The following is a 14,359-nucleotide window of genomic DNA, read 5'->3' as shown; positions in this document are numbered from 1 at the left end:
GGGTTTACTTGTGTAGGTGAGTACACATGCATAAGGAGGCATGTGTTTAATACTTGTAATCTTCCTCAGTGGTTCTTCACCTTCTATATTGATGCCTAATCTCTATACTGAACCCCAAGTTTGCCAAAATGGCTGATCTAGCTAACCAGCTTATTTAAATGAACTAATATCTTCACCTTTTAAGCAGGGGGAGACATTATAAACAATGGAATTGTAAGCAAAGTGCTACACCTACCTGGAATTTACATGGGCTTGGTGACCTAAACTTTTTGCAATAACATTTGCTGCTTATGTAGTATACATTTTAACTTCTGATCCATCTCCCAAGATTCAAATGGGTAGCATTTGATTGGTGTGTGGCAAATGATTTCCTTCACATATTCAAGATTTATACATTCTTCACCCATGTCTGGCAGACATTATTGATGAAACAAGGATTCACTCTCTTACTCACTGATTCTACCTGTGGCTGTGTAGCTCCTCTCAAGATGGTATTCCAGGCTGTCACTAAAACTTGAGAAAAGTGATTTGCCATCTTGGGTTTCTTCATATAAGTCTGATATTCCTTCAGTTATGCATTTCACAAAAGACATGGGTGATATGAATCAGTCAGAGTCCTCCAACTTCATCCTGGTGAGCCTCTTCAACACATCAAGTTCACATGAACTCATCTCACTGGTGGCTGCCATGTTTATCATTGGCCTTCTAGGAAACACCATTCTACTCTTCTTGATCCAGTTGGACTCCAGACTCCACACACCCATGTACTACCTGCTGAGTCAGCTTTCCCTCTTAGATGTTTGTTTCCCCCTGATCACCATTCCCAAGATGATATCAGAATTCCCTAAGAAAGAGAGCTTGATTTCCTTTGGAGGTTGTGCTGCACAAATATTTTTCCTGACCATGATGGGTGTGGCTGAAGGTGTCCTGCTGGCCCTCATGTCTTATGACCGCTTTGTGGCAGTGTGCCATCCCCTACAGTACCCTGTACTCATGAGACATCAAGTGTGCATGTTTATGGTGGCCTTTTCTTGGCTAGCAGGTGTGCTTAATGCCTCCATTCAGACATCCATTACTCTCAACTTTTCCTACTGTGCCTCTCGAGTGGTAGACCACTTTTTTTGTGAAGTTCCAGCCCTGCTGAAACTCTCCTGTTCAGATACCTCCATGTATGAGTTGGCACTATCCATTTCTGGTGTACTGATCCTTATGCTCCCCCTGTTGCTCATCATCACTTCATATGGTCACGTTTTGAGGGCTGTTCTAGACATGCATTCACAGGAAGCCCGGAATAAGGCTTTCACTACCTGCTCTTCACACATCACAGTAGTGGGGCTCTTTTATGGTGCTGCAGTGTTTATGTACATGATACCTGGTTCATATCACAGCCCATATCAGGACAACATGGTCTCCCTTTTCTACAGCCTCATCACCCCTACTCTTAACCCCATCATCTACTGTCTGAGAAACAGAGAGGTGCAGATTGCTTTCTTCAAATTTCTTAGCAAATTTAGAAACAGACAAAAATGATAATATATGAGAATTCTGGTGGTGCTTCATCCAACATGATTTCTAATTTTTTTTAACTGTGGTACAACTGCAATGCACTTATAATCAAAACTAATTGTCCTTTTCCTCAGTCCTGTTTCCTCTACAGTTCTGTGGGAAAAAAATAGCAAAGAAGTGTCAATCGCTTTTCCTTCATCATCTTTCTAGTAACAAAGTGTTTTTATAGATAAAAGTCCCAATTTTGTTAAGTTCATGTGTTATGTTTTTGAATTGATAATTTGAGCACTAAAATTAATATGCATTGACTAGTGGATCCACTAAGTATTTAGTTTGTGTTCATGATAGCTTTGAGATTTATGAACTATTACAATTTAGATTTAGGGGAAAAAAAGAGACACAAATGTATAAAGTAATTTCCCAGAGGTAACAAAGGAAAAAAATGGCATAGTGATAACTTGAAGTTGTAAGGCTTAAGAAAAATAAAGCCCATAGTCACTAGAATGTTTGATTGACTGACACATAGAGAACTGGTCAGTATAACAAATACACATGTGTATGTGAGTGTTCATGTGTATAGAGAAAGGCAATGTACATTGGATATTTTGATTTGACAATGTTTTCTATCCATCAGACTTTTAAAAATAAATTTATATTGAAAATTTAAACAATCTTATTTTATATACCAAGCCCAGTTCCCTCTCCCTCATGTCATCTCATCCTCCCAACAATTCTCCCGTGCATCACTCCATCCCCTCCTCAGGGAGAGTGAGGCTTCCCATGGGGGATCATCAAAGTCTGTCACATTATTTGGGGAAGGACTTATGTCTCACCCCTTGTATCTAGGCTAAGAGAGTATTTCTCCATAGGCACTGGGCTCCCAAAGCCCATTCATGCACTAGGGATAAATACTGGTTCCACTGGCAGAGACCCAATAGATTGCCCAGGCCTCCCACTGACACATAAGTTCAGGGGGCCTGGTTTGGGCCTATACTGGTTCCCCAGCTATCAGACTGTGTTCCTTGACTTGCTCAGGTGACTGTTTTTGTGGGTTTCCCAAGAACTATGTTGACCTATTTCCTCGTCTCTGCACCCTCTCTAAAACTGGATTCCAGGAGTTGGGCACAGTACTTAGCTGTGAATCTCTGCTTCTGCTTCTATCAGCTACTGGATGAAGGCTCTATGATGGCATTTAAGGTAGTCATCAATCTCATTATAGTGGAAGGGCATTTAAGGCAGTGTATCCACTATTGTTTAGATTCTTAGTTTGGGTCATCCTTGAGGCTCTCTGCCAGATTTCTCTTTAAACCTATAATGGCTCTCTCCATTAAAGAATCTCTTTTCTTGCACTTCTTCTCCATTCTTCTCCCAATTTGATCTTCCTAATCACTCATGTTCTCCAAGGCCTTTTCCTTGTCCTCTCCTCTTTCTCTTACCTCCCTCCTTCTCCCTACTTAGGGTCTTCCTTGTTTCCTAGCTTTTCTGGCAGTGTGGATGGTAGGCTGGAAATCCTTTGCTTTATGTCTAATATGTAGTTATGAGTGAGGACATACCACGTTTGTCTTTCTGTGTCAGGATTACCTCACTCAGGATGGTTTCTTCTAGTTCCATCCATTTGCCTAGAAATTTCAAGATTTCATTTTTTTCTCCATTGTGCAAATGTACCAAGTTTTCTTTATCCATTCTTTATTTGGGGTTCTTGGGGTTATGAAGATTGCTTCCAGGATCTGGCTATTACAAACAACACTGCTATGAGCATAGTTGAACAGATGTCATATATTTATATATGTATCTACACATATACACTTTTTTCTTATTTTATATATTGATCTAAGTACTCTCTCCCTCCCATGCCCCCCACCCCTTCTATCCCATCTCCCCCAACTTCACAGGGAGGGTGGTGTCTTCCAGAAGGGAACATCAAAATCTGTCAAGTCATTTGGAGTAGGGGCTAGACCCTCCCTCCTGCTTCTAGGCTAAGGGAGTATCCTTCCATGGGGAAGGTGTTCCAAAAACCATTCTGTGCAGCAGAAACACATCCTGGTTCCACTATCAGAGGTCACATAAACTGCCCAGGCCTTCTGAATGAGAACCATATTCAGAGGGTATGAGTCACTACAATGCTTGTTTCCCAGCTATCAGTCTGGGGGGTATATGAGCTCCCCCTTGTTCAGGTCAGCTGTCTCTGTGGGTTTCTGTAGCCTGGTCTTGACCCCTTTTCTTGTCACTCCTCCCTCGATACAACTGGATTCTAGGAGACTGGCACAGTGTTTAGCTGTGGGTGTTTGCTTCTGTTTCCATTGGCTATTAGATGAGGTCTGTACAATGACATATCAGTTAGTTATCAATCTCATTATCAGGGAAGAGCATTTAAGGTAGCCTTTCTACTGTTGCTCAGATTGTTGGTCAGGGTCATACTTTTAGGTCTCTGGACATTTCTCTAGAATCAGTTTTCTATTCAAACCTATAATGGCTCCCTTAATTATGGTATCTCTGTTTTATTGCTGTCATCTATTGGTCCCCCAACTCAAACTTCCTAGACCCACATATTCTTCTCTCTTCCCCTTCTCTTTCTCCTAACACCCTCTCAACTCACTCCAATATGCTCAGGAGATCTTGCTCCTTTGCCTTCTGTGAGGGACCTTGTATGAATCTCTAAGGTTCCTCCTTGTATCCTAGTTTATCTGGTGGTGTGAATTATAGGCTGGTTATCCTTTGCACTATGTCTAAAATCCATATATGAGTGAGTACATAGCATGTTTTAATTTTTGTGACTGGGTTACCTCACTCAGGATGGTTTCTTCAAGTTCCATAAATTTGCCTACAAATTTCAAGTTTCCATTTTTTTTCTGCTGAGTAGTACTTCATTGTGTAAATGTACCACATCATCTTTATCCATTCTTCATTTGAGGGCCATCTAGTGTGTTTCCAGGTTCTTGCTATTAAGAATAATGCTGCTATGAACATAATTGAATAGTTGTTATTGTTGCATGGTGGTGGATCATCTCAGTATTTGCCTAAGAGTGGAATTGCCAGGTCCTGTTGTAGACTGATTCCCATTTTCCTGAGTAACCATCATACAGGTCTCCATCTTTGTACAAGTTTGCACTCCAACCAGCAATGGAGGAGTGTTCCACTTTCTCCACATCTTCTCTAGCATAAACTGTCATTGGTGTTTCTAATTTTAGCCATTCTGACAGGAGTTAAGATGGTATCTCAGAGTTGTTTTGATTTGCATTTTCCTGATAGCTACGGATGTTGAATATTTTCTTAAGTGTCTTTTAGCCATTTTGGATTCCTTTGTTGAGACTTCTCTATTCAGTTCTTTACCCAACTTTTTTTTTCTAGCAATTTTTTAAAATTTATTTTATATAACAAAGTCCATTTAAATGAAAACAAACATTTATAGACAATATTTGGGAATTTGGGCGTTGTTCTTTCCAAACTACTTCCTGCTGGTAAGGGGCCCTGTCATGGGGGATTCGAAGAAGATTCAGAAATCCTGGCTGTAGTCTGTAAGGCTACTTTGTCCAGCTGTTTTGAATGTAGGACCATCGTACTCTGTTTCAGGCGGTCTGGCTTGATAAAACCACATTAGTCTGGAAGGAATCAACATCTTTTCATTTTCTGTGGAAACAAAAATAGAAATCCTTTTCCCCAGTAACTTGTCCTTCAACTTAAATTTTGGTGTCAGAGCATTTTTTTTTTAATTTAATTTATTATTTTACATGTGAATCCCAGTTCCCTCTCCCTCCCTCCACCCCAACCTCCCATCCTCCCTCCCTTCCTCCCTCCCTCCTTCCCTCCCTTTTACCCTCTCTGCCCTCTCACATGCACTCTAAACACCCTCCCTCCCATCCCCCCACCCCAATTCCATCTGTAGGGGAATGCCATCCAGTTGGGGTCATGTAGGTCTGACAGGTCATGTGAAGTAAGGACTAGGGCTTCTTTCCTGTCTCTAGATTAAGGCAGTTATCCCTTCATGGGAGATGTGTTTGCAAAGTTCTTTTGTGCACCAGGGATACATCCTGGTTCCACTGTCTGAGGTCCCTTAGACTGCTCAGTCCTTCTGGCTGAGACCCATATTCAGGGGGACCTGAGTCAGTCCCATGCTGGCTTCCCAGCTATCAGTCTAGTGGCCTTTAGCTCCTCCTTGTTCAGGTAAGCTGTCTGTATGTGTTTCTGCCCTGTCTGTACGTGTTTTTGCCGCATGGCCTTGTCCTCTCTATCTGCATCTGGGTTCTAGTTCGACTCAGTGTTTATGTATGGGTGTTTGATCCTGTTTTCAACAGGCATTAGTTGAGGGCTCCATGGAGAAGTTAGTTGTTGATCTCACTCTCCGGGAAGGGCATTTATGATAGCCTTTCCATGGAAGCTCAAATTGTTAGTTGGGAGCAGTCTTATAGTTCTCTAGACCTTTCTTTGTGTTCAATTTTATCTTCAAACCAATATTGGCTCCCTCTTTTATGTTCTCTCTCTCTGTCTCTCTGTCTCTGTCTCTGTCTCTCTCTCTCTCTCTTTCCTGGCTTCTATTCCTAACCAGGCTCAATCTTCCTGGTCCCACATGTTTTCCTTTCTTCCCCCTCCTTTCCTCCTACTTCACTCTCCATTTGCTGCCCCCACCACTGCCCCTGAGCTCTGGGGGACTTGTGCCTTCCCAGTTCTGTGAGAGACTTTATATGACTCTCTTAGAATACACCTTGTATCCTAGTTCCTCTGATGGTGTGAATTATAGGCTGGTGATCCTTTGATCTAGGTCTAAAATCCATATATGAGTGAGTACATACTGTGTTCCTCTTTTTGTGACTGGGTTACCTCATTCAGGATGGTTTCTTCAATTGCCATCCACTTGCCTGCGAATTTCAAGATACCATTATTTTTTTCTGCAGAGTAGTATTCCATTGTGTAGATGTGCCACATCTTCATTTACCATTATTCAATTAAGGGGCATCTAGGTTGCTTCCAGGTTCTTGCTATTACAAATAGTGCTGCTATGAACATAGTTGAACAGATGTCTTTGTTGCATGGGTGTGAATCCTTTGGGTATATTTCTAAGAGGGGGATTGCCGTGTCCTGTGGTAAACTAGTTCCCATTTTCCCAAGGAACCGCCATACTGATCTCCAAAATGGCTGTATGAGTTTGCACTCCCACCAGCAGTGGAGGAGTGTTCCACTTTCTCCACATCTTCTCCAGCATGAGTTGTCATTGGTGTTTCTAATTTAGCCATTCTGGCAGGAGTAAGATGGTATCTCAAGGTTGTTTTGATTTGCATTTCCCTGATAGCTAAGGATGTGGAGCATTTTCTTAAGTGTCTTTCAGCCTTTTTGATTTCCTCTATTGAGAATTCTTTCTTCAGTTCTGTACCCCATTTTTTAATCGGGTTATTTGGTGTTTTGTTGACTAGTTTCTTGAGTTCTTTGTATATTTTGGAGATCAGCCTTTTGTCAGATGTAGGACTGGTGAAAATCTTTTTCCAGTCTGTGGGATGCCATTTTGTCTTGTCCACTGTGTTCTTTGCCTTACCGAAGCTTCTAAGTTTGAAGAGGTCCCATTTATTAATTGTTTCTCTCAGTGTCTGTGCTACTGGAGTTATGTTCAGGAAGTGTTCTCCTATACCAATTTGTTCAAGGGTACCTCCTACTTTCTCTTCTAAGAGGTTCAATGTGGCTGGATTGATGTTGAGGTCTTTGATCCATTTGGACTTGAGTTTTGTGCATGGCGACAGACATGGGTCTATCTGCAGTCTTCTACACACCCTCATCCAATTGTGCCAGCACCATTTGTTGAAGATGCTGTCTTTGCCCCATTGTATAATTTTAGCTGTTTTGTCAAAAATCAGGTGTTCATAGGTGTTTGGGTAAATATCAGGATTTTCAATTCGATTCCATTGGTCTACCTGTCTATTTTTGTGCCAATACCAGGTTGTTTTCAGAACTATAGCTCTGTAGTAGAGCTTAAAGTCAGGAATGGTGATGCCTCCTGAAGGTCTTTTATTGTATATCGTTGTTTTGGCTATTCTATGTCTTTTGTTTTTCCATATAAAGTTGATTATTATCCTTTCAAGGTCAGTGAAGAATTGTGGTGGGATTTTAATGGGGATTGCATTGAATCTGTAGATTGCTTTTGGGAAGATTGCCATTTTTACTATGTTTATCCTACCTATCCAAGAGCATGGGAGATCTTTCCATTTTCTGGTATCTTCTTTAATTTCTTTCTTTAGAGCCACAAATTCTTATTATATAGGTCTTTTTCCTTGTTTGGTAAGTGTTACCCCAAGATACTTTGTGTTGCTTGAGGCTATAGTAAAGGGTGATGTTTCTCTAATTTCTTTCTCTGTCTCTTTGTCATCTGAAAAAATTAGGGCTACTGATTTTTTTTGAGTTTATCTTGTATCCTGCTAGTTTGCTGAAGGTGTTTATCAGCTGTAGGAGTTCCCTGGTAGAGTTTATTGGGTCGCTTATGTAAACTATCATATTATCTGCAAATAGAGACAGTTTGACTTCTTCCTTTCTAATTTGGATCCCCTTGATCTCCTTTTGTTGTCTTATAGCTTTAGCTAGAACTTCCAGTACAATATTGAAGAGATATGGAGGGAGAGTACAGCCTTGTCTTCTTCCTGATTATAGAGGAATCGGCTTACGTTTCTCTCCATTCAGTTTGATGTTGGCAGTTGGTTTGCTATATATTGCTCTTATTATGTTTAGGTATGTTCCTGTTATCCCTGAACTCTCTAAGACCTTTATCATGAATTTTGTCGAAGGCTTTTTTAGCATCTAGGGAGATAATCATATGGTTTTTCTTTTTCAGTTTGTTTATATGGTGGATCATGTTGATTGGTTTTCGTATGTTAAACCATCCCTGCACTCCAGGGATGAAGCCTACTTGGTCATGGTGGTTGATTTCTCTGATGTATTCTTGAATTCTGTTTGCCAGTATTTTATTGAGTATTTTTGCATCCATGCTCTGTAGTTTTCTTTCTTAGTTGTGTCTTTGTGAGGCTTGGGTACCAAGGTTAATGTGGCTTCAAAATAGAGTTTGGCATTGATCCTTCTGTTTCTATCCTGTGGAACAGTTTGAGGAGTAGTGGTATTAGTTCTTCATTGAATATCTGGTAAAATTCTGCATTGTGGCCCTGGACTTTTTTTGGTTGGAAGGCTTTCGATGAATGCTTCTATTGCAGGTTATAGGCCTATTTAATTTGTTTGTCTGTTCTTGATTTAATTTTGTTAAGTGATAGTTATCCAGAAATTTGTCCATTTCCTTTGAATTTTCAAATTTTGTGGAATACAGATTTTCAAAGTATGACCTGAAAATTGTCTGGATTTCCTCTGTGTCTGTTGTTGTGTTTCCCTTTTCATTTCTGATTTTGATAATTTGCATATTCTCTCTCTGCTTTTTCATTAATTTGGATAAAGGTTTGTCTATCTTGTTGATTTTGTCAAAAAACCAACTCTTCGTTGCATTGATTTTTTGGTATTGTTTTCCTGGTTTCTATTTTGTTGATTTCAGCCCTCAAGTTGATTATTTCCTGGCATCTACTCCTACAGGGTGAATTCGCTTCTCTCTGTTTTAAGGCTTTCAGTTGTGCTGTTAATTCTCTTACATGACTATCCTCTATTTTCTTCCTATGGGCACTTAGTGCAATGAATTTCCCTCGTAGCACTGCTTTCAAGGTGTCCCATTAGTTCAGGTATGTTGTGTCCTCAATCTCGTTGAGTATTAGAAAGTCCTTAATTTCTTTCTTTATTTCTTCTTTGACCCAGGTGTGGTATAATTGCACTTGTTCAGTTTCTATGATTTTGCAGGTTTTCTGCTATTTGTGTTGTTGAATTCCAATTTTAAAGCATGGTGGTCCGATAAGATACAGGGGACTATTCCTATGCTCTTGTATCTGTTGAGGTTTGTTATGTCACCTAGTATGTGGTCGATTTTAGAGAAGGTTCCATGTGGAGCAGAGAAGAAGGTATATTCTTTTGTCTTTGGATGGAATGTCCTATAGATGTCTGTTAGCCCCAGTTGAGACATAACTTCTGTTAATTCTTTTGTTTCTTTTTTGAGTTTCTGATTTGTGGTCCTGTTTTGTGTTGAGAGTGGTGTATTGAAGTCTCCCTCTACAAGTGTGTGAGGTTTTATATGAGCTTTGAGTTTTAGTAGTGCTTCTTTTACGAATGTGGGTGTCTTTTTATTAGGGGCATAGATGTTCAGAACTGAGACTTTGTGTTGATGGATTTCTCCTGAGATGAATATGAAATGACCATCTTCATCTCCTTTGACTAGTTTTGGTTTGAATTCTAACTTGTTAGATATTAGGATAGCTATGCCTGCTTGCTTCTTATATCCATTTGATTGGAAAAATCTTTTCCCAACCCTTTACCCTGAGGTAATGTCTATCTTTGAAGCTTAGATGTGTTTCTTGTATACAGCAGAAGGATGGATTCTGTCTTTGTATCCATTCTGTTAGCCTTTGTCTTTTTTATTATTATTATTTTATTTAATTTTATATAACAAAGTCAAATTAAATGAAACAAACATTTATACACAATATTTGGGAAATTGGGTGTCGTTCTTTCCAAACTACTTCATGCTGGTAAGGGGCGCTGTCATGGGGGATTCAAAGAAGATTCAGAAATCCTGGCTGTAGTCTGTAAGGCTGCTTTGTCCAGCTGTTTTGAATGTAGGATCTCCTTGTACTCTGTTTCAGGTGGTCTGGCGTTATCAAACCACATTAGTCGGGAAGGAATCCACATCTTTTCATTTTCTGTGGAAACAAAAATAGAAATCCTTTTCCCCAGTAACTTGTCCTTGAACTTAAATTTTGGAGTCAAAAATTTTTTTTAATTTAATTTATTATTTTACATGTCGATCCCAGTTCCCTCTCCCTCTCGGAGACCAAGCAGGTGGAAATTACGGGTGGTCTCATGTGTATAGTCAGGTCTCCAATATTAAGAGTTGCTCCCAGAAGTTTCCCAAATATGTGTGGACTGTTTGCTCCAACCTCTGTCCTAGTGCTCAACTAGAGCAGCTCGACAGGTGGCAGGGTAGTGCACAGGGTGGGGGGGGCAGGCTTGTGGTATGGGTGAGTGGGTGAGTGCTCTGGATGGAGACAGGACACAGGAACAAGGGTATCTGGTGTCCCGTTATTGATTTAATTTTGGTGATACCTGTCCAGAAAATTGTCCATTTCCTTTAAATTTTCAATTTTGTGGAGTACATGTTTTCATAGTATGACCTGATGATTCTTTGGATTTCTTCAGTGTTCATTTTTATGCTGGCCTTTGCATTTGTGATTTTGTTAATTTTCATCTTCTGTGTCTGCCTCTTGATTAGACTGTACACAAGTTTGTCTGTCTTGTTGATTTTCTGGAAGAACCAATTGTTTGTTTCAATAATTTTTTTGTATTGTTTTGTTTGTTTCTTTATTGATTTAAGCCCTCAATTTGATTATTTCCTGGCATCATCTCTTCCTATGTGTTTCCTTTTTTTGTTCTAGTGCTTTCAGGTGTGCTGTTAATTCTCTAGTTTGAGTATTTTCCAGTTTCTTCATGTGTTCACTTGGTGCTGTGAACTTTCCTGCTTTCTATATATCCCATAAGTTTGGGTATGTTGTGCTTTCATTTTCACTGAATTCTAAGATGTCTTTAATTTCTTTATTTCTTCCTTGACCCATGAGTGATTCAGTTGAGCATTGTTCAATTTCCATGAGTTTGTAAGCTTTCTTCAATTTGCATTGTTGAATTCAAACATTAAGGCTTGGTGATCACTCAGATAGGATACAGGAGGTTATTCCTTTTTTTTTTAACCTGTTGAGGTTTGCTATGTTGTGGAGCATGTGGTTGATTTTAGAGAATGATTTATGTGGTCCTGAGAAGAATGGAATGTTCAATAGATATCTGTTACACCCAATCGGGTCATGACTTCTGTTAGTTCTTTGTTAAGTTTCTATCTGGTAGTCCTGTCTAGTGGTGTGAATGGGGTGTTGAAGTCTCCCACTATAATTGTGTGCAATTTGAGTTTTAGTAATATTTCTTTTATGAATATGGGTGCCTTTGTATTTGGGACATGGTTGTTCAGAATTAATGAATTTTTCCTGTGATGAATATGAAATGACTTTTGTCATCTCTTTTGATTATTTTTAATTTGAAGTGTAATTTGATAGATATTAGGATTGCTATACTAGCTTTTCTTAGGTCCATGTGATTTGAAAATCTTTTCCAAACCCATTACTCTGAAGTAATGTCTGTATATGAAATTGAGGTGTATTTCTTATATGCAGCAGAAGAATGGATTCCATCTTCAATTCCATTCTGTTAGCCTCTATCTTTTTATATGCATGTTAAGACCTTTGCTTTTGAGGGATATTAATGATCATTGATTGTTGATTCTAGTTAGTTTTGAAATTGATGTTGTTGTTGGTATTCAGTGTAGAATTCCTGCTCCCCCCCTTTGGCTTTTGGTAATGTGAGATTATCTATTCCCTGTGTTTTTGTGAATGTAGTTATCTTGGGTTGGAGTTTTTCTTCCAGTACTCTCTGTAGGTCTGGATTTGTGGCTATGTATTATTTAATTCTGGTTTTGTTAGAATTCTTTCATTTTTTTTTAAAGATATAATATTCACCAATGCTAGACACTGAGAATACCACAAATGAATGATTATGATAGTGTAGGAAAAGGACAATAAAATGGAAAAAAAAAAAAAAAAAAAAACGTCCATAGCTCACATTGTCAATCGTTTCATAACTAAAGTGAATGTCATCTCTGGAAACCATGCAACATAAATGGCATGATCTCCTAGCATGCAAATAGTTTTAAAAATAAGTAATATGTATAGATTAATCTACTCAAAGCTAAGAGACAATTATAAATGAGCTCTTTTGGGGGGATTTGTGAATTTCATGCTCACTGCAGACACTTGAAGCGACATTACTCTGCAGCCTTTTAACACTAAACTAATTAGAGTATTTTGAATCATTTCTACATGAGATAATGGTATCTCATCCATACAATGAAAGCTTTCAAAAAGGGTAGGATTTATAATGAAGAAAGATAGACAGTTCTGTCTTTCTTAAATTCCATTTGTATTAGTGTAAATCAGAAAGAAAGAAAATGGAACAATCTGTGATTCATTTGAAGGTTGGAAAATGGCAAAGTAAATTTCAAGTGTTTCCTAAGTGGTGTTGGTAGGAAAACAGTAGAGCCACACAGTGTCTGTTTTCCCAGATACATTACTGTAATAGAAACAGAAAATGAATATGTTTTCAAAATCATCTATTCTTGCCTCATGGTAGTAATTTCATTTATTTCCATGCACAAGTCCTCTGGGGAGATTTGGTACCAAGCCTATGTCAGAAAGTAATTTGAAATCCCAGATGTGGATTTCATCATAGTATTCAAAGTAAGAAGTGAAGTAAAACAGTCAGATATATCCATTCCACTCAGAGGTCATGTACATACATGGTGCATTGTGTCTCCCTTGTCCATTATAGGCAATAAATGCAGAGAATCTTCAGATTTGAGATGTCCTGGTCAGATGATAAATAACCCAGATGATAAATAAATACATTTTTAGTATCTTCACCAGAAGATAAATAAATAAGAGGAAACAGAGGCAATGGGAGATTGTGGTAAGTTTGAACTGACAAGTTTCATGGCCAATAAATGTTCATTCAAATTTACCGAAAACCAAGATACAAAGATACAAACACCATTTAAAGTGTAGTGAATGATTATTAAAGTGGATATATTTAGAGTGAAATATATGTATATATATATATATATATATATATATATGTGTGTGTGTGTGTGTGTATAAGTATATATACATTTATGTGTATAAACAAAATGTTATGTGTTGTTCATATATATATATATGTATATTTTGATACACACACACACACACACACATATGTATACAATCCTTTAGTCTCATTCCCAGTTTTATTGCAGACCACCTACTGCAGTATCTTCTATACCCTACCTGCTCCTCATCTCCAGTGGATGACACAAATTTTTCCTTTCAAACTTCCTTGCTCACAGTCATTTCTTTATTCCAGGCCCCAATTCCAGCAGGCACTACCTGGGAACCTATAGGTCACTCCGTCAAGGAAAGCATGTATCCTAACTGCAGAACTTAATTTCTCCTTCCTCTTCTCCAAATCCTCTCCCTCAGTCTCATCCTCAGATTTGTAGCTGACCGCTTTCTGCAGTCTTCCATTCATCTCTGCCTTCATCTTCAGTAGATCACATAGCTCTTCCTCTCCAAACTTCCTTCTATCAGATTATTCCTGTTTTGAGCTTTGTATTATCATCTACACCACCTTCCCCATTCTAGTACCATAGCTACATCAATCATATACAGGATTTGTTTGTTTTTCAACACATTGGACTTTCTGATATTGACTCCCCATAATTGTACTATTCTAATTGGTGGAGTAAAGAGCTGAAAATGTAAGATGCTGTAATGCCTGGTTTCATGCATGTGATCAGGTGTCATATTCTATTACATTGAGACAATATCCTATTTTAGAGATTCACTGAAAAACATTGTCAGTGAATTTTGTCTTAGTGTATATACTTTATGCCAATCTGAATCCACAGAAAAACACACATGGAAGAAGACACAAAGATCCTGACAGAAAACTATCACAGGGATTAATAAAAGAAGTAGCACTGAGAGTTTCCACTTATGGAAAGATCAGGAATAGTGGAGTGAGTTTGCAGATACCAGACAACGCAGTGTTAGAAATAAGAAGTGTAACATCATTGCTTTACATGAGATAGAGTATGTGAATTCATTTGCCAAAGAACCACTGCACATGTGACAAAAATGGGATTCTTGAATCAGTGCTCAAGGCG

General features: G+C 38.7%; 1 protein-coding gene across 1 annotated transcript; it reads left to right on the top strand.

Moving 5' to 3' along the window:
- Positions 1-591: 591 nt before the first annotated feature.
- Positions 592-1,530, top strand: LOC127214949 (olfactory receptor 2Z1). Its single transcript, XM_051175248.1, has one exon. It carries the CDS (start codon positions 592-594, stop codon positions 1,528-1,530), a length of 939 nt encoding a protein of 312 aa, XP_051031205.1.
- The last annotated feature ends 12,829 nt before the right edge of the window (positions 1,531-14,359 follow it).

This window comes from Phodopus roborovskii, unplaced genomic scaffold (genome assembly GCF_943737965.1).
Source record: "Phodopus roborovskii unplaced genomic scaffold, PHOROB, whole genome shotgun sequence".
NCBI classification, from domain to species: Eukaryota; Metazoa; Chordata; class Mammalia; order Rodentia; family Cricetidae; genus Phodopus; species Phodopus roborovskii.
The sequence above is the reverse complement of the archived record's forward strand: the minus strand, read 5'-3'. Positions and strand labels throughout refer to the sequence as shown.